Here is a 26389-nt window from a genome sequence, read left to right on the forward strand (position 1 = left end):
GAACTTTATCCCAATCAGTAGCTGCTACCCCCTTTTACATGAGAAATCTATTCCTTTTCACAAACTGATCATCAGGGGGCGTGCCATAAGGATTCATTGCACTAGCGATTTCAGGGTGTTTTTAAAAATCGCTGGCGCTCAAGAAAAACGCAGAGCGCCCTAGGTGTGAACAAGCCCTCAGAAAAAAAAAAAGTTGTCAAAAACGATGTGTAACCATCCCTGTAAACTGGACCTAAATTAAGTGTGGAGCTGAAAGCAGGGAATATCGCTTTAAACGTATTCTACTTTGACAATTTGACAACGTATGCTAGTTTGCTAGAATACAGGCAACCTATTTCCAGACAGTAGATGTTATTATCAGTATTACGCAAGACAACTGCTGGGAGTGGCGGCCGGGGAACTTTGCAACGAGAAGCCACGAGGTATGAGGAATGCGTGACGTAACTCTCAGTCAGCAGCGATGCCAAGAGTACAGTCACTGGCGGGGCGGGGCTTACCAGGGGTGGAGCTATAGTACAGAGATGAATAGTAGAGTGATGAATAATAGTGCCTAGTAGTTGCAATTTGCCGGTGTTCCAGACCAGTGCAGAAGTGCAGAGTGAGGTTATTGCGGATCACCAGCGATCACTGGATACTTTGTGCTAATACACGGATCTGTTATTTTCACCTGTGTGGCGTGTACACCATGGCCCCGAGGGGGGCACCACAGCTACATGCGACCCCCGGACTGGACCCTACGGCTCTGATCACCCGACTACTCCTCCTGCTACTACTGGTGAGTGCCACTGTCTGCCACCTGCACACACCGAGAGAGCTTCTATTTCATGCAAAGACTTGCACAACTGAATGAGAATTATTGCTTATATAGTTACAACAATATTAAATAAGTATTAATTATTATTATTAAATATGAGTATGGTAGTTTATTAAGGGGCCATCAACTTTAATGGCTCAGTTTCTTATGAAGCTGTACAGGCACCTTGTTGTATTTTTATTACTTAGTATTTATAGAGCACCAACCTCTTCTGCAGCGCTGTACAGAGTATATTGTCACTAACTTCCTCAGAGGGGCTCACAATCTAACCCCTGCCATAGTCATATGTCTATGTATGTATCGTGTATTGTATGGATTGTAGTCTAGGGCCAAATTACAAGGAAGCCAATGAAGTTATCTGTATGTTTTTGGGATGTGAGAGGAAACCCGAGTTCCCAGAGGAAACCCGCACAGACACAGAGGGGAACATACAAGCTCCATGCAGATAGCGCCCTGGCTAGGATTGGAGCTGTTGCAGTGTGTAGCAAATGTTTGTAAACCTAGTACACTCTATTCAACTTACACTTGAGTCTGTTCAACCGAGTGACCATCAGATTGATGTTCAGTTCTGACATTGATTGGATATAGAAGAAAGCTGGCGTACGCATATGATTTTTGAACATTTTTCCAATTGGATATCAGTCAAGTGAAATGACATAGCGGTACACATGGAGCGCTGAAGATCCTGATCTGAGCCCCAGGCTGAGCCGCCCCGACATCTATACATAACAATTCATATGGGCAAAAAAGTCAAGGACATTCACAGTATGGGAGGTGTCAGCAGAGGAGGGGATCAGTTTGTTAATGATTACCACTATTCAAAGCATCTTCAGAATGCCAGCTCCATTGAAAAGCTAGACTGCAGTTGAGGGAGGGTTACTAGTGGGTTTGGCCAAAGGGCCCCGGTGCGGTCACAACCTTTGCATTATTAGACTCAGCTTTATTCGCTGAGAGTCGCAGGTGTCACACCCAGAATTATTTTTGGTAACACACGGTATGGCAAAAAGAACAGTTGAAATACAGACGGCATTTTGACTTATCATAAATGTTTAACATACACTGGGCTGGATAATGATTATGCTTTCCATACATATAATTTCCTTGTTATTTCTTTGGTTTATTTGGACTGATGATGACAAAACATTGTATAGCTTACAAAAAGTGAAAACTTCCCACTGAAGCCTCTTGCACACTACATGTGATTTCGATTTTTTTATGCAATCCAATTTCTGATTTCCATAAAAAAAAGTACAGCATGCTGCCACACTTTTTAACTGGAATAAAAAATTGGATCGTAAAAAAAAATCAGAATCGCATGTAGTGTGCAAGAGGCCTCAAACTTTCTTATATTTTGGACATAGCATGAACTGGAGGAATGTGAGCCTTCAGAGAATCTGCAGTTAGGGCTGGTGCACACCAGAGCGGTTCTGGAGCGTTTTTTAAAACACTTGCAGGGGGAAAACCACTTGGCTAATGAAAGTTCATGGGATGGTGCAAACCAGGGAGGTTCGTTTTTTTCCACAAACGCAAACTCGGGGGTTGCAGCAGTTTTAAGATTTCTGAGGCGTTTCTATTAAAGTATAGGAAAGTGGAAAACTGCTCTGAAAAACGCTAGATCAGAGCAGTTTTCCAGGCGTTTTTGTTACAGAAGCTGTTCAGCTACAGTTTTTACTGTAACAATATTTGTGATCTGGTACACAAAAACGCTAGGCATGTTTAGGGCTCTTTCAAACTAGAGGCTACGCTAGAAAAGGCCAAAATGCTGCCTTTGGCTGTAAGCGTTTTGGTGCGTTTTGAAGGCGTTTTAACGCCAATACATGATTACCAATGAAATGAGAAATACCGCGGTCAGCCCTAAAAAAGCATCGGGGAGCTTCAAAACGCAACGCTCAACCGCGGAGTTAAGTGGGAAAGGTAAAATGAAAGTCTATGGACTTTCATTTTACCATGGAAAACGCCAACTATGGCCATGGTAAAACGCCGAACAAGGCCTCTAGTGTGAAGGGGCCCTTAGAAAACGTCTCTAAACATGCCTAGAATCGCTCTGAAATCCGCTTCAAAAACCTCTAGCGTTTTGCAGATCTGCTAGAGGTTTTTGGTGTGCACTGGGCCTTATTGGAGTGGAGCAGTAACGGAGGGTCTCTGAAATGTCATGAGGTAGATGTGATTTGCCATATAGAATACCCAAGCAACCATATAGGTGACGGTTTCATGTGATATGTAATCTAATGCATGGGGAAGATCTGCAGAAAAATTGAAACGCGATAGGTTTACGTACGTATTTTAAATGTTTTCTCAAGGAAGCCCTCACATGACCCCATGGCTTTCACTGTCACATGTTGTTCCGACATTAGCAAACCAGGAATTAGCTCTGGTCTTTAGCTCAGTGTTACCCAACAAACACCCTTCCTGTCAGTTACTTGGTTACTTGGATGGTCTGAGTCACATGCTGGCTAGATGATCATGTTTTCCTAATTCCTGTCTGTCTCTCTCCCACTTTGGAATGTCTCCTCCATTTGCAATTTGGCTTGTACAGAACAAAAATATACTAAAATCCAACAACAGTGGGACATTCTAGCATGGACCACAGAAGGGTTGCAGGCCTGGGAATCCAACTTCAGATAGCGTGTCACTAGTGTCACAGGCGACAACCCTGTCCGTTATTTTGTGTTGAAAACTAGCAATACAGACGTGTGCCACACACACACAGGGTTACACGCTGGGGTACACATGGTCAAGAAGACACAAGTTGGGAGGGCAGAAGAGCACATCCAAATGTAAACCAGTAAACTGTATTATTATGTCTATTTTAGAAGCAGTAAAGTGTTGTACCGTGTTAGCCATGAGTAAAAGCAAGACGTTTTGAATCAGGATGATACCATTTATTGTCTATTGTCTATGTCTATTTTAAAAGCAGTTGGTTGTAATGCATCGCATTACACTTTGCTACTTTAAAGGACATCTGAGACAAAGAAAAAACCCTGATAAATCGAGTACATAAGTTTGTGTATAATGTGGTGCTGTATCCTTCTGTGTCCTCTGTTCCCCTCCATCTGCCACCGTTGTGCCCCTATATGCCCTCTTCTTTGGTCCTCACTAATTGTTAGTCCGGACGTTTGATGCGCAGTAGCCGTCCTGTGAGCTGTGCTGATGGGGGCCTGGCTTTACATACACTGCTCCCAGTCATGTGAGCGAGCCTACTGCGCATGCACAGGAGCATTAATTCCGGGTCAAAGGTCCTGACTAACAATTAGTCAGGACCAAAGAAGAACGGGGCATATAGTGGGGGGAAAACGGCAGCGGAGGGGAACAGAGGACAAATAATGATACAGCATCACATAGACAAACGAATGTACTTGATTTACAGATTTACTGTTTTATATTAGAATGTGTTCCTTTGCCCTTGCGTACTGTATATACGTAGCTTATTGTATTGGATATGAGGTGACTTTGACCAACTAGTACTTAAATGCAAATAAAACATGTAAATACACTCAAATAAAATGCCTTATGAAATGCATACAGTAAAAGGCTATTCAGATATAGTTTATAAATGCCCACGCACTTGTTTACGTTGGCGAGTTGAACAGAATGTGTGTGGCTGATTTTAGGCATCACAGTCGGGGTGAGGGAACATGTCCTAACATGCCCTGATCGTCTGAGAGACACCATTGCTTAATTTTACTTCCCACACTAATTATAGATAGGACATTTTGCAAAGCGGAACACTGTGGCCCAGGCAAAGTACAGGGCAACATGTCTGAGTTTACGGTAAATCCCTCTCCATATGTACCCAGAATCGAGATAGAATGGTAGCATTTTCATGCTCACACAGTGCACCTAAAGTTTACTGAGATTACACAAACTATCAGCCGCTGCAAAATAGTGCAATGAACGTTATGCACACAATACACATGTTTAAATAAAGCACATTATGCAATTAGTGTGCCACTCATTATACAATAAGTCAAGTGTGCACGTTGTGTACATAATGAGAGATGCGCTATTTGCTCAACACCAATTACATGGTTTGTGGAAATGTTGGCAAACTTTACGTGCACTGTGTGCACATATGAACTTTACCGTTGTTTCACGACTCTGCCCCATTAGACCTAAAGGGTACACACCATGCAATTTTCCCTTCAGATCCTATTTTTCCTAGAAAAAAAAAATGATCACATTGGACAAACAGCCTACTACTTGTCAGCGACCAATCCTATCTCAAAATTGTTCTCTTATGCGATCGGAGGCAGATCAGACATGCTGAAAAATATTGCTCAAAATACAAACTATTGTCCTTTCAATGTATTTTTGACAGTCAAAAAGACATGAGAAAAAGTCTGGCACTATAGTGTTTATTGTACAAAAAGATGTCACATGTAGTGAATTAAAGTGCATCAGCAGGCATGATATGCATTGATTGATCATGCAGTGAGAAAAACACACATACCATCATGGTGTCTTCAAATTCGGCTGGGTACAGGTGGGAGGCAGCGGTGGTGGGTGCCACTAGGTGCACGGCCTAACGACCGTTTCGCATGGCTTGCGCCAGGCTTTCTCAAAGGTAAAATGTGCAACCAATGTATTTTTGATCTGTATACATTCGGAATTATAAAAAATCGCACATGTCTGTCTGCTAGCTTTTTTCTGTGTTCAATCGATGTCAGATCAGAATATGTACAGGATTACATACTTGAATTGGATCTAAAGTGAAAGATTGCATGGTGCATGTGGTGTCTGTGCCTTCTCGCCTTCCTGAACAATCCTGTAGTACTGTCACTTGTTCCTTTCCTGCCATAGGAGTAGCAAAGGTCAGAGTGGCACAGATCACACATACAGAAAATTCTGTCTTCCACCTTGCTAAAAAGCAGTTAGTACATCAATTCCATCTACCTGTTTGAAGTTACTTTAACAAAACGTGAGCAGCAATCCTTCCAGTGGGGTGCTCACTGCCCACTGAGTGATCTGGAAATCACTTGAGATTTCCAAATTGCGAAGAACCGTGATTTTCTCTGAGCGATTGAGAAAAGGCCCTCATTGCCTTATAAAGTGTTTGTTTCAGGTAAATTGCAAAATGTTGCAGGCAGCTGCTGTGGAACTCTCCACATAGGTTTCCGTTGGTGTAGAAGTTTCCTAAGGGGCCTATTTGTATGATGTTTGTATGATGTATAATGTTTTTATTTATTTTAGTTTCATTTTTTGGGGAATAAAAAGGTGATCATACTTTGGTCACTAAATATCATAGTCATCTCCCCCTCTATTTTAGTCCATAGATTTTCATTGCATACTTCGAACAAGCGACACCCGTGCTAACCTAGAAATAAAAAACACATATATTAGTAGATAAATACTACTTCTACTTACATAACAGATGTATTGTGCTATCCACATAATGATTCCTGTAAATTTTATAAAGGAAAAGCAGAAAATCCTATTCTAGGCATTGGCCATCTTGCCAAGCTAATGCTGACATCATATCCTCCCTGACTCTTGTTTCCCCCCCCTCCCTTTTCTTGCTCATTGTGTATTCATTAGCTGCCGTCCTCCCAGAGTCTTCAGGCACTCCCACTGAGGTGTATACTAACAACTGCACTGTCTTTTTTTTATTTACACATCCAATCACTGAGTCACCTCAGCCTTGCTTGTAAACACAAGTAATCAGAGGGTGTTTCTGATAAGCAGCTAGGCAGGGAAATAAATGGAAATGGAGGAATATATTATAGATAAAAAGAACTCCCAGCATTCAACTGTTTGGCACTAGGGCCAGTGCTCCTAAAGTATGTGATAATTACAAACCATAACAGCAGAAAACGTTTTGCAAGTTTTGAATGCAGGATTAGCATCTTTATCCTTTAATACAGAGTTTCTCAACATTTTATTGGTATGTACCCCTTTTCAAACCCTGTACTTGCAAAGTACCCCCTAGCATAGTAAACATTATTCCAAGTACCCCTTGAGAAATATATATTTAATCATAGTACATGACAATTGGTTCTAAATAATTTCTAAGCATTTACAATTGCTTTTAATTAGCTAAAACACTAATTTGGTGTTTAAATAGGATTTATCCTTTTCTAAAAAACTCTAAATTTGTTATTCTTCGTTAAGTTTTTCAAGCCTGAGTACCCCCTGGAATCATCAGAAGTACCCCCTGGGGTACGCGTACCACACGTTGAGAACCTAGGCTTTAATACACTCAGACCAGTTGCTGTTGAAATTTGATTTTTATGGTGACAATACCGCTTAAAAGTGGTGATATACATCAAGCTGGCAAACATGGTGTTTGTGCCAAGCATCACTGTTCTCTATTGTTGCCTATAGCTTTTCCCCAGGAGATTTATCTGTTCTGTTTTTGTCTGCTTTAACCCCCTAACCTAACCTTACACCCCTTCCACTGACTGCATTTTTTCAGACAGTGGGACAGATTTGGATATTATGAAAGCCAATGGCTCAGCCGAGTATTTTGTTTTGTGTCTATTTTAAAGCTGCACGTTAATGGTACCATTTTTAGATAACAGTCATATTGTTGATCAGATTATTCAGATGGTATTGTATAAAAACAGAGAAGCTGATGGGCCCAATCAATCCCAAACTATATCACATTATCGATTGTTTCCTTAAAGAAATGGGCAGCCAGCATGGCTGATTACTTGTAGATACCAGGGCTGTGGAGTCGAGGAGTCGGAACAATTTTGGGTACCTGGAGTCGGCGGTTTCAATAAACTGAGGAGTCGGATGATTTTTGAACCAAATCCATAGGCTTTGTAAAAATTAGACTGAGTCAGAGTCGAGGAGTTGGAGTCAGAGCAATTTTGGGTACCTGGAGTCGGAGTTGGTGGTTTCATAAACAAAGGAGTCGGAGTTGGATGATTTTAGTACCGAATCCACAGCCCTGGTAGATACGATGGTAACTGGTTTAGATATGATCGCAAGCTGGCAACTTTTCATGCTGGTGATCAACTAAATACGGTCTTTTCTTTTGATATGGATAATCTTATTGAAACTAAAATTATGTAAACACCCTCCATAACCGATGTTCCAAAACAAACGGTCACCATCTGACACTTTTGAAATCGAGGACGGCATAACGATAGTCTATTGATCGATTTTTAGCGGAAGTTCAAAACTGAGGAACTGGAAGTACATAATATAGCGCAAAGGTTTTGAATGGATTGATCGTTCATCAGTGTCTGATTTCTGTGTTTTCTACCGATTTCCACCAGTTATCGTCCAAACGGATCTGTTAGGGTGGATCGGTCCATTGGATGATAATCATAGTCTGGCAGGGCCGTTTAGTGCTAATTTTGCAAAATGGTCCAATGATTATTATTCATCTGTCGTTTATTGTTCGTTTTCCAACTATTTTAATCGAGTGTGTGAACGAGGCTTTAGATCATTCCCTAAAAATTGTACCGTTAATGGGAACCTTTAGGGAAGCACATATGACAAAGGTTCCCAGAGGGGCTTCCTGTTCCATGACATTCTGAATGCCTGTCATGAAGAGGAGAGAGAGTGAGCAGCATACTAGGCTTAAAGGACAACTGTAGTGAGAAGAGCATGGCGGCTGCGGTGTTTATTTACTTTTAAACAATACCAGTTGCTGGGCAGCCCTGCTCATCTATGTGGATGCAGCAGTGTCTAAATAACACCAGAAATAAGCATGCAGCTAATCAAGTCAGATCTGACAATAATGTCAGAAACGCCTGATCTGCCGCATGCTTGTTCAGGGTCCATGGCTAAAAGTATTAGAGACAGAGGATGAGCAGGACAGCCAGGAAACTAGTATTGCTTATAAGGAAATAAATATGGCAGCCTCTATATCCCTCACGTTTCAGTTGTCCTTTAATGATAAAGACGTATCAATCGTAGATGCTCACAGAATTGCGTGACAATGTCCAGGCCAATTATAATAATCCTGCCTGTAGCAACAACACATTACAGGGCTTGCTGATTTCTACAGCCCATAAGAAACTCCGCCCTCACAGGAAGAGGCTGCACCTAGTATAATAGGAAGACTCTACCTCAGCTCAAGGTACACTTATGGCATCCAGTGAATCATTATCTAGTAATCGCTGCACATTGTCTTATTGCTAAATACTGGAAATACCCCACTCAGCCAGCACCAGGCCTTGAGGCCTCAATCAATAGGCTTTTTTATATTCATAAACTTAAATACATTTCAGCTAGCTCTGGGAAAGTTTGTAACAAAATTTGTAATGGAACCCATTTTGGGGCAGCCATTCCCTACAATCAACCACCATAAAGTTGGTATTCTGTTTATTCATATTCCTTCACAGCTATCTTTTACACCCCCTTTGTTTTTTGAAATTGGCTTCTTTCTTTCACCCCTTTCTTCTTCCTAATGTTATTTTTGGGTTATAATGTTATGTTTGGGTGAACTTGTTATTAGAGAAATACTAAGGAACTGCCAAAAAAGGACAGAAAAGGGTGGCAACATACAGTAGATACCAACGAATAACAATGGAGGTCCAAAATAGAAACCTGTGGATTACAACATATTTTCTCGAAATGGACACTCTGGTGTATAAGCCTCGTACATACATACGAGAACTGTTGCCTGCATAGTTCAGGTGAGTTCTGTACAGATGCATTGCTAACCTATAGGCTAGCTCCGTGTTCTGTTGCTATGCAGGAGGAGGCGGGCCGACAGCAATGCGCACAAAAATGTGGCACAGAGTGGGCAAGTTGAATCTTTTACTGAAGCATTGAGGGGGATCAGGAGCTGAGGTACACATGCTAGATTCTATGCAGAGGTGACCCAACGGGCGGCCGAGAACCCTCTTGCATGGGCTGAAGACTATACTTTTCCCCAATTTGGCCACAATTGCGCCGTGATCCTTCAAGTGTACAGTGCGATTGCAATTTCCGATGGGAGCAGAAAATAAACCCTGCGGGAAAACAGTTTGCATTGCCGAATCACAGGGAAATCTTATAGCAGTGCAATTGCTATGTCACTTTTCTGTGCTCCTATAAAAAGAGGAGCACAAATGCACCAAAATTATGCAGGACGGCGATTTATCTTCTGAGATCGGTATTAAAACTCATTTCAGCTTTATTTTGCTTCGAGGAAGTGATAGTATTATTTAATTCTGTTTTCTGTAGAGCATGTTTTCCATACAAAGTTACACAGGAAAATATTTAGTGTCAATTTACAGCAAGTGTTCCAAGTGACTAGTACAGCTGTAGAAGTGTAGACACTCCCTGCTGTGTAACACATGGCAGTTATCTGTGAGGAGCCAGTCTTACTGCATTCTGGAAATAACATGTGCGTCACTCCATGTGGCTCATCTGATAACAAAACCTTCACACAGTGTTCCTGGAGATATGGGGGTCCTGTCACTGAAGGGAGGGTAAGGACAGCTTTTCATACTTGACGCCATTTCAAAAAGTTTTTTTTTTATATAGCCTGTAATATGAACTGGCTTTTGTGTCATTCAAGTTGTGCAGCTTTTATATGATAAGAGCATGCGGGACGTGTTCTTAAGGATGAGGCTATAGTAAACTGATCTGCAAAAGTCCAACTTTGGTAAAAAAAATAAAAAGGATCAGGACAGCGATAAAAAACAGTTTGGGAGTCAAACTTTCTGAGTATGCAAACAACTGTTTATGTGTGGGACACCATGACCTCACCTGGTGGGAGGAGCTTAGCGAGACGGACGTTTGCCTCATGGTGTCCCCGGCTGATCCCCGTGGAGTGACCACATGTGCACATGTAGATCGCAGGACGAAACTCCACGTGGACTGATATATTTATTGTCCAACAGTGTACAGATCTACAATTGCTTTGGTGCAGCATATGTGTGCGATTTACTACGTGGGGACTGTATGTGTGTGTATGTGAGATCGACCTCTCACTTCCATAAGAATTTAAGTGGTTTTAAATGTCTGAGCTCGTTGCCTTGAGCTGATAGTTGCTCACAATAAAGATGCAGTTTATACTTCGTTAAAGTCAATGGGGACCTAATGGGAACCCAGATACTTACCTAAGGAGAGGGAAGGCTCTGGGTCCTATAGAGCCTTCCCCCTCCTCTCTCGGTGCTCTTGTTCTTGTGCTGGCTCCCCCGTAGCAGTATTCGGTCAATTTGGTCAAATACTGCTGTGTCCGCCGCCGTAGGGAGGCTTCGGAATTCTTCAGGAGCCCGAGTGCTCCTGAAGACGCGCCGCTCCAGACTGCGCACAGGTGAGCACTCTCTCCTGCGCACTCGCACATGTGCAGTACGGAGCCCCCTGTCTTCGGGAGTACTTGGCTCCCAATTAGACTTCCGAAGTCCCCCATGGCAGAGGATTTAAACAGAGGAGCTGCCACCACAATGAGGGTACCGGGAGAGGAGAGGGAAGGTGCTATAGAACACTGAACCTTCCCTCTCCTTAAGTAAGTGTCTTTTAAAAAAAAAACGATTCCCATTTGCTTTAAAGGGACCCCGAACAGTCCCAAAAAATGAAATTGGTATTTGCCTGGGGCTTCCTCCAGCCCACCATAGGCCGCGAGGACTGCTCAGGGTCCCTTTAAAGTGGATCCGAGATGAACTTTTACACATTTCATAATTGCGTTCCTTTCCTATTGAGGCATTCCTCAAGCCAAATACTTTTTTGTTTTTGTTTTAATACTCTAATTCCCTATAAACTAAAAAAGCCACGCCCACAGGTTTTCAGAGAGCCTTGGCAGTAGCAAGGGCTCATGGGAGCTAAGTCTGGGCAGGAGGAGGGGGAGGTGTTACTAGCCATTGATATCAGAGGCAGAGGGGAGGAGGGAGGAGGAGAGGGGATTAGGCTGATGGCTCAAGATACAGATAAGCCTTCCTCTGTGTAATGTTTACAAACAACATGGCTGCTGTCATTGTATCACAGGAATAATCAATCATATTCTATTAAAAACTGTTTGCAGCTAGATTTGCTGTATAAACTTTAGATAAGATATATAGACAAGTTACTTGTTATAGTTAGTTTTTCATCTCGGATCCGCTTTAAGTGAACCTGGGTTTGAATTTCTGTTTTAAAAACAATTTTAATCTAAGAGAAGGTAAAACAAAATTGTAATACAACAATTCACAATCGCTAGTACATGTTGAGGAAAGCACAGAGGTAGAAGTAACCAGGAGAATGTTCCCACAATTTAATACAGGCTACTTTTTAGACTGTGTAGAAAATGCACATTTACACAGGTAGATCATACTATTTACACACAGCTAGTGTACAGAATGGGACTGAACCCTCCACCCCAGTGCTGCTAGCCAAGCCTGCTGGCCAATAGATCACCATACTGCACCAATACAAACTTTGTTTGGGCTCCACAATGAATGGCCCAAGTGTGACCCAATAGCATATAGCTTACTGTATTAGCATCTGACTTAGCTTTTCCATTCCTGAGAGTGATAGCAGCCATACACACAGTGACTGCGTAGTGACTGGAGCTGATGTTGCAATGCTGGGATACTAATCAGTGTGATCTCCTCTCTGCAGATACTGCCTTCCACATCTAGCCTGCCTCTGGGTGATGACAGCGAGCCCTCCGATGACCATATTTACTATATGAATGACGACGTCCGATGTCTACGATGTCCAGCAGGTAATTTACTCTCACATCAACTCATGGATGTCCAACATGTATTGGAATCATTTATTTCAGCAGTGTTTTAGGTGGTGTTTGGGTTCATCTTCCCCCATTGATCTCATAACCCAATCCCCTAATGCTAAATCCCTTCCCTGAGGTTCAGACCCCCATAATGTCAACCCCTCCTGAAGCCTAACCTTCCTTCTTGTCAGTGGTACTTTGCTTTTTTGGGTTGGTGACTGTGAATTTGTTTCTGTTTTGGTGCCTTTCCTCCATCTCCATCAATAACTTAACTTTAACTGATTCCCCTAAATCTGCACCCCCTTCCTAAAGGGGCCCATACACTCAGCCGATTTTCTGGCCGATCGATCGATTGATCGTTTGCAAATTGGTTGGCCAATCGACCGATCGATAGCCGATTTTGATCGATTTCGATGGATTTCCATCGACCAGGCAGGATGGAAAATTTAGGTCGATCTGATGAGATTGCTTATCAGTTTGCATTGGCCTTAATGGAAATCTGATGGCAAAAAAATGCCATCAGATCGAATTTCAATAGATTTCAAACTGAAATCTATTGGAATTCTATCCTGGTAAAAAAGGTTCTAAAAACGCATCAGATAGATCATCAGATGCATTTCTTATCTATCTGCTGCCAATCTGACGAGTGTATGGGCACCTTAAAGCCTAGTCATAACCTCATGCTTAAAGAGGAACTTCAGCCTAAACAAACATACTGTCATTAAGTTACATTAGTTATGTTAATTAAAATAGATTTTGGTTGAAAGGGGGTGACAGGGAGCATGAGACACAGTTCCAACTGTCCTGTGTGCTGATCACCCCTCCCAGTTGCTAGGGAACGTGAATAACAACATAGGAAATCCCATCCTGCTTTGCACAGCATCAGGGAAAAAAAGCCCGGGCAGTTTTCGTTGATGGGGCGGAGCTTAACCTTTTCGGGACCATGTGCATGAGATCCTACGCCGCACTTGTGGCTGTTCTAGCCTGATGCGGCGTAGGATCTACGCCGGCCCGAAATTTCCGCTCCCGACGCGATCGTGCGCACCCGGAGGGGGAGATCAAGCTGTCATATGACAGCCGACATCTCCCCCGAGTGATCAGCAGCCATCGCGTATGGCTGCTGATCACACGATCACTACGATCGCCGTCGGATCGTAGTGATCTGTTTGACAGCTGCGGCGGCAGGGGGGGAAAGAAGAGGATCCACTCACCTCCCTGCCGTTCCAGCGACGATCGGCGCCCCCCTCCGCTCTGGCCGGCATCTCCGCTTCATCTGACGTCAGCGCCGGGTCCCGGCTTGATGACGTCATCAAGCCGCGACCCGGAACTGCTCGTCAGATGAAGCGGAGATGCCGGCCGGAGAAGAGGGTCCCGTGCGGCTCATCGCTGGAGCCTGGAAGGTAAGTGAAGGCTGCTGGCAGAAGGGGGGGCCCAGGCCACCAAGGGGGGACACAATGCCCGGCAGCCACACACGGGATCCGGCCGCCTGACCCCCCCAAACGCGCGCACCCCCTTCCCGCCAAAAATGCCTGGTCCTTAAGGGGGGGTAGGTGGCCGGTCCCGAAAAGGTTAAGCGTTTTAAAAATAAGGCTTATGTAAGAAAAACAAAGTTCCGATGCTGTGAAACTGTTAAAGAAACACCAAACCTTGTCATTGCTGCTGAGTAGATTTTTAGTCTGGAGGTTCACTTTAATGTGTGAACCTCATCCTGATGCCTTACTAACCCTGCCCACCCCCACCCCCCTTAGTGCCTAACCTAATCTTCCCCCTAATGTTAATTAAAGTTAAATTCCTTCTTGGTGCCTTTCTCTAAACTCCATCCTCAAAATTTCCCCCTGCTTAATGTCTAATGCTAACCTTTTAACTCCAACAGCTATTCTTAAGGGCCCGTTTCCACTAGCGGATGCGAGGCGATAGCCGCATTGCCTTGTATCCCACCGCAGGTGCTTCCATCTGTCTTCTGTGCAACCGGATGTGGCATCATGCAGCTGCCCGTCGGCGACTATGGGGACTCGGATGCATGCTGTGGAAAGCTCCATAATTTCCCCTGCGTCGCATATCGCCGGATCGCGTAGGTTCTCCATTGACGTGACTTGGTTGCAGTTTCCTTGCTTTGCGATGTGGAGCAGTTTCCGCATAGTGGAAAAACGTGCCCTAACTTCCCGCTATCCTGTCCTCTGATTCTAGATACACACCATACAATTTTCTGTTAGATTTACCTGCCAGATAGATTTTTTTCCAACATGTTGGAAATAATCTATCTGGTGGGTAAATCTAACAGAAAATTGTATGGTGTGTACCTAGCATAACGCTAATTCTCCTAATCCCAGTGTCTAACAACTGATAACGCTAACCGATACTCAACTTCTGTCATCCACTGTGACTTCAGCGTCCAAACACGGTATGCTAGTCCCCGTTGCTTGCCAATAACCGCGTTATCAAATACCCAGATGTGTGATGTAGGGGTGATTATTGAGGTGCACATCATTTCTCCTTGCATTCAAGTTTCATGTAAATGTTGTGCAGCTTCAACTCGGACCAATAAAAATTGACAGGCACTTATCCTGATTGGTCCAATTTTAATACACGAGAGGATCTGCAGCTCACCTTTTGGGAAGTTGATCCTTTAGATCGATTTCCACATCGGTGGTAAAAGTGAAAACCCCATACACACATGTCAGGGATCGGTCGGCTGCACATGTCCTCAGCGCGACCTGTAGGATTGTTGTGTTATTTCTCATGCTCACTCATTTGTGATCGGTCTGCAGCAGTGTTCACTTTCAGTGGGCGATCAGGAGTAAACATTGTCTTATAGGTACTAACCCTGAAAGGCTATGAACCAAGGAAGCAATAGCCTCAGCAGGTCATACAGGCACTAATACTGTAAGTTATTATTTTTTAGCAGCATAGTCTCTCTGTGCTCTGACGGTTGTGCTGCCCTGCCCCATAGCAGAGCTATGCCTTTAGTAGAAAGGAGTTGTCTGTACATTGTGTACAATGGCATGACTCACTGAGCAGAGGAAGGAAATGCGGGTCGCATGATAGCTGGGGAATTTAGAGGATAAACTGGGATTTCCAGTTAAGGTACACGTTTGACTGTCTCATATGTCTGCTCCTATCGCCTGTTCTGTAACCTGCCCCTTCCCTGCATAGAGGAAACACATTTACTTCTTGATACTGCAGAAGGTGTATGGGAAGGGTTAGTCCATTCATTACCGCTGCTGGGAGGGTTTTTGTCTTTCATTTAGTGCCAAATATTACAACAAATGCTGTTCATTTCGGAAGGGGTTTAAAAGACAATTAAAATGAGATGCATATAAAGGCTGCCATAGTTATTTCCCTAAACAGGCGCAGAACGCTCCCGGCAACAGGGACGTGTGTGCAGTACGCCCCGTCCCAGAGGACATTCTGGGGCCAATGGCGGAGGATCCAGGCAGCTCAGAAGGACAACGAGGGAGCGATCAGGCTGGAAGAAGCCCCAGGTATGTATACAGGTATTCCCTGGTTAACGAACGAGATAGGGACTGTAGGTTCGTTCTTAACCTGAATCTGTTCTTAAGTCGGAACATTGTGCCATCTCTGTCCCCTCTACCTCCTCTGTGCCCCCCTGTGCCTCCAGTGTCCCCCTCTGCCCTCTGCACCTGCTTATACAAGTTTTAAAGCCATTTTTTCTTTGAATTTTTTAAAATCGATTTTCTCAAAAACGACAAATCCAATTTGAAAAATTTTGGGGGGCTTGTTCCCATGGAAACACAGAATCCATGCCGTGCGTATCGGCGGGTCGTTTGTAAGTCGGGCGTTCGTAAGTCGGGGACTACCTGTAATTTTTTTTCCCCTCACCATCTCAGGTACCCTTTAAAGTGGTGATCTTTTCCTTCCTGGCCCTCTTCTGAAGTGTTTGGCTCCCAGCCTGGAACAGCTCGTGCATAGAGGTGCCACACCCTGTGTACACCACATTGCAGTAACATGGTAACACGTGTTACATAAGAAGATTAAGGAATGCCATGCACCTCTCTGTGGGTGTTTCCTGGCATGGAGCAAGGTTCATTATAAACGTTACGTAAGACCTCTAATTACATGACTGTCCATATGCATTATTATAACTGGCATATGGGAGTATCTAGTCATTCAAATTTGGGAATTTCAGCTCTGCCTTTATAGGATAAGTCAGCTATGCATAAATAAACCGTAAACAATGACTAAGTGCACAATTTTTATTTCTATGGTTTATTTATATTTATATTTTATTGCTATTTCTCTGGCAAAATTATAATTTGTGAGTGTACTGTATTGCTAGGGTGGTTTCACACATGGGGCTTGATTCACTAATCCGTGATAACTAATATCACGGTCGCACTAGCGTTTTGCGTGCGTTATAATGCGCGTAACGTTTTCCGTGTGCAATTGCAATTTTTTGTGCGAAGACGTGGCCATTTTTGCACGAAAATTCGCGATTGCACATGAAAATTTGCGATCACACACAAAAATGTTATGCGCATTATAGCGCGCGCAAAATAGAGTATTTTGTTCCCTGCGGCAGACAATGCTGACAGGGAAATCAGTGTGACCCCTCCCCAGAGATGGATTCATATGTAATGAGGCCATAGGCATCATAATAGATGTGAGGCCCCTTGTGGTCCTTGTCCTTTGTAAGCTGAAGCGTAGAGAGGTCACAGAAGGTGGCAGATGGGCCCCTAGACACCCACCAGGCCCTAAGCACCTGCCTAGGTTGTTTGGTGGATAATCCTGCTCTGCCCCTCCCCCCCAAAAGTGTAAGCAGGGCTGTGGAGTCGGTACACAAATCATCTGACTTCCGACTCCTCAATTTATGAAACCTCAGACTGCAGGTACCCAAAATTGATCCGACTTCTCCACTCCGACTCCACAGCCCTTGCAGGGTTATGGAGCGGGCACAAAAATCATCCGACTCCTCAGTTTATGAAACCACCGACTCCTCGATCCCGCGTGTAATTCAGTGACGTCAGTAGCGTCTGACTTCTCTCCTCAGGCACATGTCACTTGTTTTTTGCAGTATGCGCACTGTTACTGCGACAATCTATAAAAAATTCCCACGTAGTCTTGTGCCGCTGGGTACCGCGTACCACATGCCAACATGCTGCAGCTTCTCACTCACTGAACCACTTCCGTCAGGTTGCACTGCGGGTACTGTGGCCTGTCTCATAGACAGTAATGGCCACTGGCGGGGAGAGTACTGCGATGCGCTAAGTGTGCAAGGGCCCTAAGGTATCCCTCAATGAAATCGCCTACCCTCATACATTTCATTCCCATTTCTAGTGGTTGCATTTGAGTAATTAGGGCAGGGATCAGGAACCTTTTTGGCTGAGAGAGCCATAAACACCACATATTTTAAAATGTAATTCCGTGAGAGTCATATAATATGTTTCAAACAGGGACAGTAAGGCTCATGTCCCTGTTGCCATGGTGATCCGTTGGGCAGCGAAAGTGTCAGACACGTCTTCAGCTTCTATTGAGTTTCAGAAACTTCAGCAATTTCCCTGAGAACCAGACAGGAGAAATACTGACTAAGGCCTAGTGCACACCGGAACGTTTCCGCTGCGGTTTGCGATCTGCTTGCGGGTGCAGATCCACTAGGGTAATGTATTTCAATGGGCTGGTGCACACCAGAGCGGGAGGCGTTTTGCAGAAACGCATACTCCCGGGCTGCTGCAGATTTTGGATTGCGGATGCGTTTCTGCCTCAATGTTAAGTATAGTAAAAACGCAAACCGCTCTGAAAAACGGCACTTCAGAGCGGTTTGCCAGGCGTTTTTTGTTACAGTAGCTGTTCAGTAACAGCTTTACTGTAACAATACATGAAATCTACTATACCAAAACCGCTACACAAAACCGCAAAACGCTAGCTGAAACGCTGCAGAAAAATAAGAAAAAGCGTTTCAAAATCTGCTAGCATTTTGCGGATCTGCTAGCGGTTTTTGGTGTGCACTAGGCCTAACAGCTTGTACAATTAGCTAGCTGACTTGGAGGTTGATTCACTTTATAGGAAGAGATCCCCGCACTTTGGCCGAATAGGCTGCCTGTCAAGTGACAGGCAGCCTATTGGTTCAATGAAAATGCGAGGAGCTCGGTCTACAAAGTCACTGGACCTGACAGGGCCCAGAGTGGGACAATTGGAGCAGCTGTTCATTTTGGGGTAGCGTAAGTTAGTAGTGCATGCTACAGCAGTAGCGTGCAATACTTTGAATACTTGCGCTGCTTGAGCAGTGTAGCTTAGTGAATCAACCCCTACTGATTTGTATGTGAGCCAAATGTAGCCATCAAAAGAGCCACATCTGGCTCCCGAGCCATAGGTTCCCTACGGCTAAGTTCACAGTGGGACATTAAAGTCGTGCATTAAAACAACATTTAACGCAGAATAACTCACTGCAATGAAAAATCAATGCCCTGTTCACAGTGCACACGTTGCGTTGGTGTCTAACACTGCACGTTAAGTAAAAGTACTGCATGCAGTGCGTTATACACGTTATTAGCTACGTTGGACTGTTTGCACATGCTCAGTAATGACTTAGAAGCATACTTTTCATTGCCTGTATTTTTTACTGTATCTGCTGTATGCGACGGTAACGCTGTGTTGCCACTTTTTGGGCGCGTTGCGTTGTAAGCTTGCGGTGCGACTTTAACGTGGCATCAAAATGCAACGTCCCACTCTGAATCTAGCCTACCCCTGAATTAGTGCATAGCTCTGCTATGGCAGAACAATCCATTTCAAGTACAATCACACCTTACCAGGAAACCAAAGCACACATGGCAGCTCAGTGAGTCACATCCACAGTCCACCCTTTTCTTTAACACAGTGTTGATATAAGGGCTGCAGTTCCTCTAATGTTTTTTGTAAACATCCATCTTTTATTTGCTTTTCATTAACTAATACCAAACTTTTCCTTTGTCTCCAGGTTACTATGTTAAAGCTGCCTGCACCCAGCCGGACACCTTGGGAGTGTGTGTGCCTTGTCCTGCGGGATCTTTCACCGAGGACCTCACAGGGATGTCTGAATGCCTCACATGTCGCAGATGTCGTGATGGTGAGTATCTCCTACAAAACACACATTTTCTGTCTGGATTCCTGCTGGAGATATTTTCCCACTCACTGTTTTATACTGTTGTCTCTAAGAGGAGAAGGAAGCCTATTCTTCCAAGCACAGACAAAAAACAGGAACATTTTAAAGGACATCCAAGGTGAAAATAAATTGACGAGAAAAACGATTGTATCAATCCTCCTGACTTTTTTAAGATATCCCACAATTTTATTTTATATTTAAATCTAGTTTTCACTGTTTCATGGTCTCTGCTCAATGGCACCTTCATTGAAGTATGTCATAGCTCAAATATATGAATTATTGACCCTTTTTATCTCTTTCCTGCTCTCAGAAGCCATTTACTGACAGGAAACTGCTTTATTTCTGTAATTACTTATCAGTGAGGGTTATGCCATAGTCTGACCCAGTCCAACTCGGTTCCGACCCAGACAGAAACTGTCATTTGCATACCTGATCTTTACACATCCTAGTTATTTGTGTGTACATACACATGTCTATCTCCTCATGTCACATGTCACTTCGGTTGTCCTTTAACTGATTGGGGACCGTCAGGCTATTGGCCCTAAACCTCCCTGGCATTCAATTTCTGCAAATATATATGTAACATGATAAATAAAATGTGTAGCAAGTTACAAGACACAAAATAAATACTGTAACAGAATTCCAGGAGACCAAAGGGATGAAAGCCCTGCCCCCTTGTGAGCTTTCTATCTCAATATGGAGGGGGGGGGGGGGGGGGGGGTTGCAGATAGATATTTTTCTGCTTGGCATTTTTGCACTCCTTGCTGGACCTTAAAGAGGAACTCCAGCCTAAACAAACATACTGTCATTAAGTTACATTAGTTATATTCATTAAAATAGATAGGTAATATAGTCTCTTACCCACCCTGTTTTAAAAGAACAGACAAATGTTTGATTTGATGATGGCAGCCATCTTTTTGGTTGAAAGTAGGTGACAGGGAGCATGAGACACAGTTCCAACTGTCCTGTGTCCTAAGCACCTCTCCTAGTTGCTAGGCAACGTGAATAACAACATAGAAAATCCCATCATGCTCTGCACAGCATCTCCCTGGGCTTTTTTTTCTTCGATGGGTGGAGCTTAGCTAAAAATGCAGCTAAAAATGATGCTTTGGTAAGAAAAACAAAGTTCTGATGCTGTGAAACTGTTAAAGAAACACCAAGCCTTTTCAGTTCTGCTGAGTAGATTTTTAGTCCGGAGGTTCACTTTAACTGCATAGTTTTCACTGGCCCGAACATGCTGTCAGTCACTGTGATGTCACTAAAAAGGAGCAGGAAGAGGGGAGGAGTGCATGTATGCTGTGCAGAGATTCCTCTAGCAAGGCTCCTTCTTCTAGCTTAGCACTGCAGGATCACCCAGGTAATTATGCGTGGTACAAATTATGGTACATCATTTATGATTTTTGGAAATGCTCCTGTATGTCTCGGGTACTAATCCCCAAAACCTTACATAGAATTTTAGAACTTTCAATTTCTGCCTCAAATAACCTACAGGCCACTACATCCAACAATGCAATTAGCTTTGCTCTCGACAGGTCCAGATGTGATCACTTTGCATTACTGAATGTCACAGGTCTTTCTAGAACCTAGGTTCTCAACGTGCAGTACGCGTACCCCAGGGGGTACTTCTGATGGTTCCAGGGGGTACTCGGGCTTGATATAATTAACCGAGAATACAAATTTAGAGTTTTAGAAAATGATAAATCTTATTTAAACAACACCAAATTAGTATTTTAGTTAGTTAAAAGCAATAGTAATTGCTTGGAAATGGTTTAGACCCAATTATCATGTACTACGATTAAATATATATTTGTTAAGGGGTACTTGTGATAATGATTAATATGCTAGGGGGTACTTGGTGAGTACAGGGTTTTAGAAGGGGTACATACCAATAAAACGTTGAGAAACACTGTTCTAGAACATCTAAAATAACAACTTCCTGTGTGTCATTGCAGATCAGGACCAAGTGTCAGCTTGTAAAAGCACTAAGGATACCGTCTGCCATTGCAAGAAAGGAACTTACTGCGCTCCCAACCAACCTTGTGAGATCTGCCTGAACTGTACTCCTAGGTAAGAAATCAGAGTGTTACACAGCAGCTAAGCCACACTGTGTAGGAGACAGTACAGCAGATTCACAAAACCACCATAACAATTTAAAGGATACCCCAACTGAAATGTGACATAATGAGATAGACATGTGTATGTACAGTGCCTAGCACACTGATAACTATGTTGTGTTCCTTTTTTTCTTTCTCTGCCTGAAAGAGTTAAATATCAGGTATGTAAGTGGCTGACTCAGTCCTGACTCAGACAGGAAGTGACTACAGCGTGACCCTCACTGATAAGAAATTCCCTTTTTTTTAACCTCTTTCTTGCTCTCAGAAGCCATTTTCTGCTAGGAAAGTGTTTTATAGTTGGAATTTCTTATCAGTGAGGGTCACACTGTAGTCACTTCCTGTCTGAGTCAGGACTGAGTCAGCCACTTGCATACCTTATATTTAACTCTTTCAGGCAGAAAAATAAAAAAAGGAATGCAGCATAGTTATCTGTGTGCTAGGCACTGTACATACACATGTCTATCTCATTATGTCACATTTCAGTTGGGGTATCCTTTAAAGCGGACCTCAACTCAGAACCTCTCTGCTATAATAGATACGAAAGAACATAATAACCTTTAAATAAAACATTTTTTGATACAAATCCTGCAATAAATCTGCAGTGTGTCTATTTCCTGCTTTCATGGAAGCAGACATAAGGTTAACATCCTGTGTCTACAAATTAGCTGACACAACTGAAAGATCAAATTACAGTTGTGATTAGTCACAGATGAGGGGGAATTAGACAGGCTAAAATCTCTAAATAGATATACATTTCTACCATATATGTTTTCCTTCTGTGCTGGGCAAGAGTTTAGATCAACTTTAACTGCGCACATCATTTGGGTAAATTGTACCGGTGTTTACGCAACTTACATAATGACTTTTGCACAAACAGAACAAACTCATGTCATGTACACAATTGCTATACAAGTAACATTGCATTGACTACTTAATGCAAGTTGCACTATTTGTGCAATGCCCGTTATGTAGTTTGCGTAAACACCATTACATTTTACAGTGGTTTAATGAATCTGCAGCAGTAGACCTTGTTTCCCGGAGTTCGAATGAGATGTAAAACATTGTAGAGCGCAAGTAATATAGCCTGGGTGTAAAATTGTCTGTTACAAGGTGGCAAATCTTTGCATTCATCACCTGGCCACACAGGACTATAGATTCGTGAATTATTGGTGTGAGATTGCAGTCACGTTCCTATTTGTAACAGCTCCAGACCAAGTTTGTTGTATTAATTACAGCATAGCACATGCACAGCCATATGGTACGTTGATATCACAGGGCAAACATTGGGGATGGGTTAGGAGTGCGGAGCTCCTGCAAATCTCCCACAGCTTTGGACCTTTGCTCGCTGTCACTTAGGCTGAGGTAGGGTGACTTTGCAGCCCGGTCATTGTTCATCTTGGCAGTGTGACATCTGACTACCTTCTCCCCCATATTTCAGTCAGTGAGAATGGTGTGGACAGGAGACTTGACGATGGTGAGTGGTGCAGGTGAATGCTGACTGGGCTGAAGAGCATCAGGACACATGAATGTAGTCACCATTCCTGAGTAATAGTGATAGTGAGCTCTAGTGTACAGAACAGGAGGACTGGGCCTTTTACTGAGGGCCTGACTATTACTGGGTACTGTCATGTGATGCTGCTTGTTACTGGAGTCTGTCATGTGATGCGGTCTGTTACTGGGATTTGTTATGGGGGTCTGGAAATCATTGAATCAATAGAACTGTACACCTATCAGGAGTAGTTGCTGGTGCTGGATCCCAGTAGCAGTAATGTCCAGACAACCTAGGAGAGGTCTGCACGCAGTCTTATTTCAGGAACTATGCAAACTTTTATTGTTCCAACACACTGACTGTCACAGCTGACGATCATTTCAGGGCCAAATAGGTCCTCTTTGTCAAGGCATAAGCAGACACAGGTACATGTTTTTGTCTGCCTATGCCTTGACAAAGGGAACCTGTGTGACCCTGAAACGATTGTCGTCTGTGACCGTCAGATGTCTTAACATGTGTGTATTGGAACAGTAAAAGTTTGCTTCGTTCCTGAAGTAAGACGGTCCCCTCCTTCAGTTGTCTGGTCTTACACCGGGACATGCTGTCTAATTATGTTAGTTTGGAAGAATGTCTCCCTAATTTTGTTATTTGAGAACACGCTGCCTAGTTTTTATTTTGGTGATATGCTGTCGCCCAGTTTTTTGGGGGAGACTTGTGTACATTGACCTATTTATTTGTATGATTGACCCATCACCAAACCTTTTACTGGCCATGACCAGCTTCAAGTTGGACACTCCCATTTCAAGTCATGGCCTAGTTTCAGTTCTTGCGGTTAGCGCTAATTACTCTAATATATGCCACTGCTGGCCAGGCAGAGCTAAATATGCTATTTAACATCATCTTTGCCCACAACGAACTCACCACAAAGAGAGAAGTTTCATAGTTATCACGGATTGCTTTGGGCTGTTGTCATGTGTAAGCTGATGAGAGCTGAGGCCCAGGGTGGCAGCTGAGGAAGAGTGAGTTATCCCGAAACGTTGTATATTCTGATGAAACTGTGCTGACAAAGCGATGGGAAATTCCCTTTGTTGCGCTTCAGTCTTCCTGTGTGTTTTTGTGCTGCTCAAACCGGTTTGGTGACTACTTTGCAGTGCTGAGTTTCCTATCATGCGCATTGGGCTGGTGGACGGAGGAATAGATTTGTGTTTGCTCTAAAGGACTGCATCCAACGTAAGTCTCTCAGCCGCATTGGCTGACCTCAGTAAGGTTGAAGGCCTGGAGTAGAATGTGAGGGACTTTTGCAGAAGTGTCTGTGAATAGACCTAGAGCCAGTGTGCAGTAACCACTGATTGGGTGCTGTAGTGTGACATCAGCTGGGGAATGTGAATCAGAACTGACCCGAGTGTGACCCCATGCACTCCTCTCTTATAAACCATAGTGCTTTGGAGGGGCAGGCCATTTTATTATATGTATATATATATATATATATATATATATATATGTAATTATTTATCATCCAATTCACTAAGGAGTATTGCCAAGTCATGATGGTGACCTGACAATTAAGACTTGCCTGGCCTTAATACCATAGTTTTCAGTGAATTTTTACTCTCATCCCTTAAAGTGGACCTGAACTGAGAACTTCCCCCCTGCACTAAAAGATAAGTAACAGCATAATAACCTTTAAAGAAAAAGATTTCCTAGTTACAACTCATGCAAATTCTGCAATAAATCTGCAGTGTGTCTACTTCCTGCATTCATGGAAGCAGACACAGGGTTAACATTCTGTGTTTACAAATTAGCTGCTCTGCCGAGGCATCCAGCGGTCCCAGATAAGAGATCAAATCACACTTGTGATTAGTCACAGACTGGGGGGGGGGGGGCTGGGGGGTATTAGACAGGCTAAGCTCGCTAAATACATACAGGGTGCATTTCTCTCTGTTTTCCTTCTGTCCTGTGCAAGAGTTCAGGTCCACTTTCAGCCATAACTTACAAATAAAAAATGTTTTTGGTTGTTTTTGTTTTTCAGTTGCCCTGAAGATCAGTTTCTGCTTGCACCTTGCAATTCAACATCAGACATCCAGTGTGGCTCTCAAAGTGATTCCACTGACAACAACACAAGTGAGTCCCCTTTAAATAATGCATGTATTACAATTATGAAAATTCAAATTTTTCCATAGCATGGTGAATTTAATAAAAAAATAAAATTAAATGCATAGCAAATGCCTGGCCCATCCTACGAGGACGTATTCTTCAGGTCTGGTCTCTGCAAGGAAAGAATGTTGTTAAAGTGAATGTTTACCGGATTAAAAAAGAAAAAGTCAGATACTCACCTAAGGAGAGGGAAGGCTCGGTCCTAATGAGCCTTCCCTCTCCTCTCCCGGTGCCCGGTCCCGCGCAGGATCCCCCGTGGCAGTATTCGACCAGTTCGGTCAAATACTGCCACTTCCGCATGCCTTCGGGAGCTTTCGGAAGCCTTCGGGAGCACTCGGGCTCCCGATGACGCGGCCGCTCCATACTACGCATACGCGAGCGCCCTCTATGACGCACTCGCGCGTACGTAGTATGGAGCGGCCCATTCTTCGGAAGCCTGAGTGCTCCCGAAGTCCCTGCGGCGGCGGACGCGAATGGGGGAGCCAGCGCAGCACCGAGGGCACCGGGAGAGGAGAGGGAAGGCTCATTAGGACCGAGCCTTCCCTCTCCTTAGGTGAGTATCTGACTTTTTCTTTTTTAATCCGGTACCCATTGGCTTTAAAGCCCTACTAAACTCATTATCCAGAAACAAAAATCAGAGTTACAGCTGGCTAGTTCAGCACTGCTCTGCAATTCTCCCTGCTCCCACTGGCCAGACATCCCTCCCTCCCTCTTCCTTCCTATAACTGTAGCTCTGCAATCTGTTTCCGATAGTTCATAGACTATCACTAGGTGGTGCACGCATTAAAAACCTGAAGTTGGATGAACATCCACTGCTACTCTTCCTTTTGGTAAGACAATAGTTGTTGATATTTTGTCTTTAGTAGAGTATGACTGGAACCTTCTACAAGCATGCCAACACTAGAGTTATCTGTTCAGTACACTCAATCTGGGTCAGTGATTCAAGAATTATTAAAGCCAGAGGATTAGCAGAACAGCCAGAGAGTTAATAACTATGAAAGGCATGGGTCTATCCTGCTTGTCTGCCACTGCCCCTGCTAGAAAACTGACCAGCTGCAGCAGACTTAAGGCTCATACACACATCAGACCATGGTCTTTGGAAAATGAAAGATCACAGACCAGTTTTACC

The 26389-nt window shown here is 43.6% G+C and overlaps 1 protein-coding gene across 2 annotated transcripts in view; it reads left to right on the top strand.

The window, feature by feature from the left end:
* Positions 1-530: 530 nt before the first annotated feature.
* The window catches only part of LOC137562873 (tumor necrosis factor receptor superfamily member 26-like), a 33676-nt gene continuing 7817 nt past the window's right edge, over positions 531-26389 (top strand). The window contains exons 1-5 of one of the 2 annotated variants that reach the window (XM_068274665.1): positions 531-775; positions 12296-12401; positions 19339-19467; positions 21456-21570; positions 25136-25227. In XM_068274665.1, coding sequence (XP_068130766.1) covers positions 686-775; positions 12296-12401; positions 19339-19467; positions 21456-21570; positions 25136-25227 — 532 coding nt within the window. In that variant the 5' untranslated portion in view covers positions 531-685. The remainder of the gene's footprint in view (positions 776-12295; positions 12402-19338; positions 19468-21455; positions 21571-25135; positions 25228-26389) is intronic. The other variant, XM_068274664.1, reaches the window with a different exon arrangement.

The sequence above is a fragment of the Hyperolius riggenbachi genome, chromosome 3 (genome assembly GCF_040937935.1).
Source record: "Hyperolius riggenbachi isolate aHypRig1 chromosome 3, aHypRig1.pri, whole genome shotgun sequence".
Taxonomy (NCBI): Eukaryota; Metazoa; Chordata; class Amphibia; order Anura; family Hyperoliidae; genus Hyperolius; species Hyperolius riggenbachi.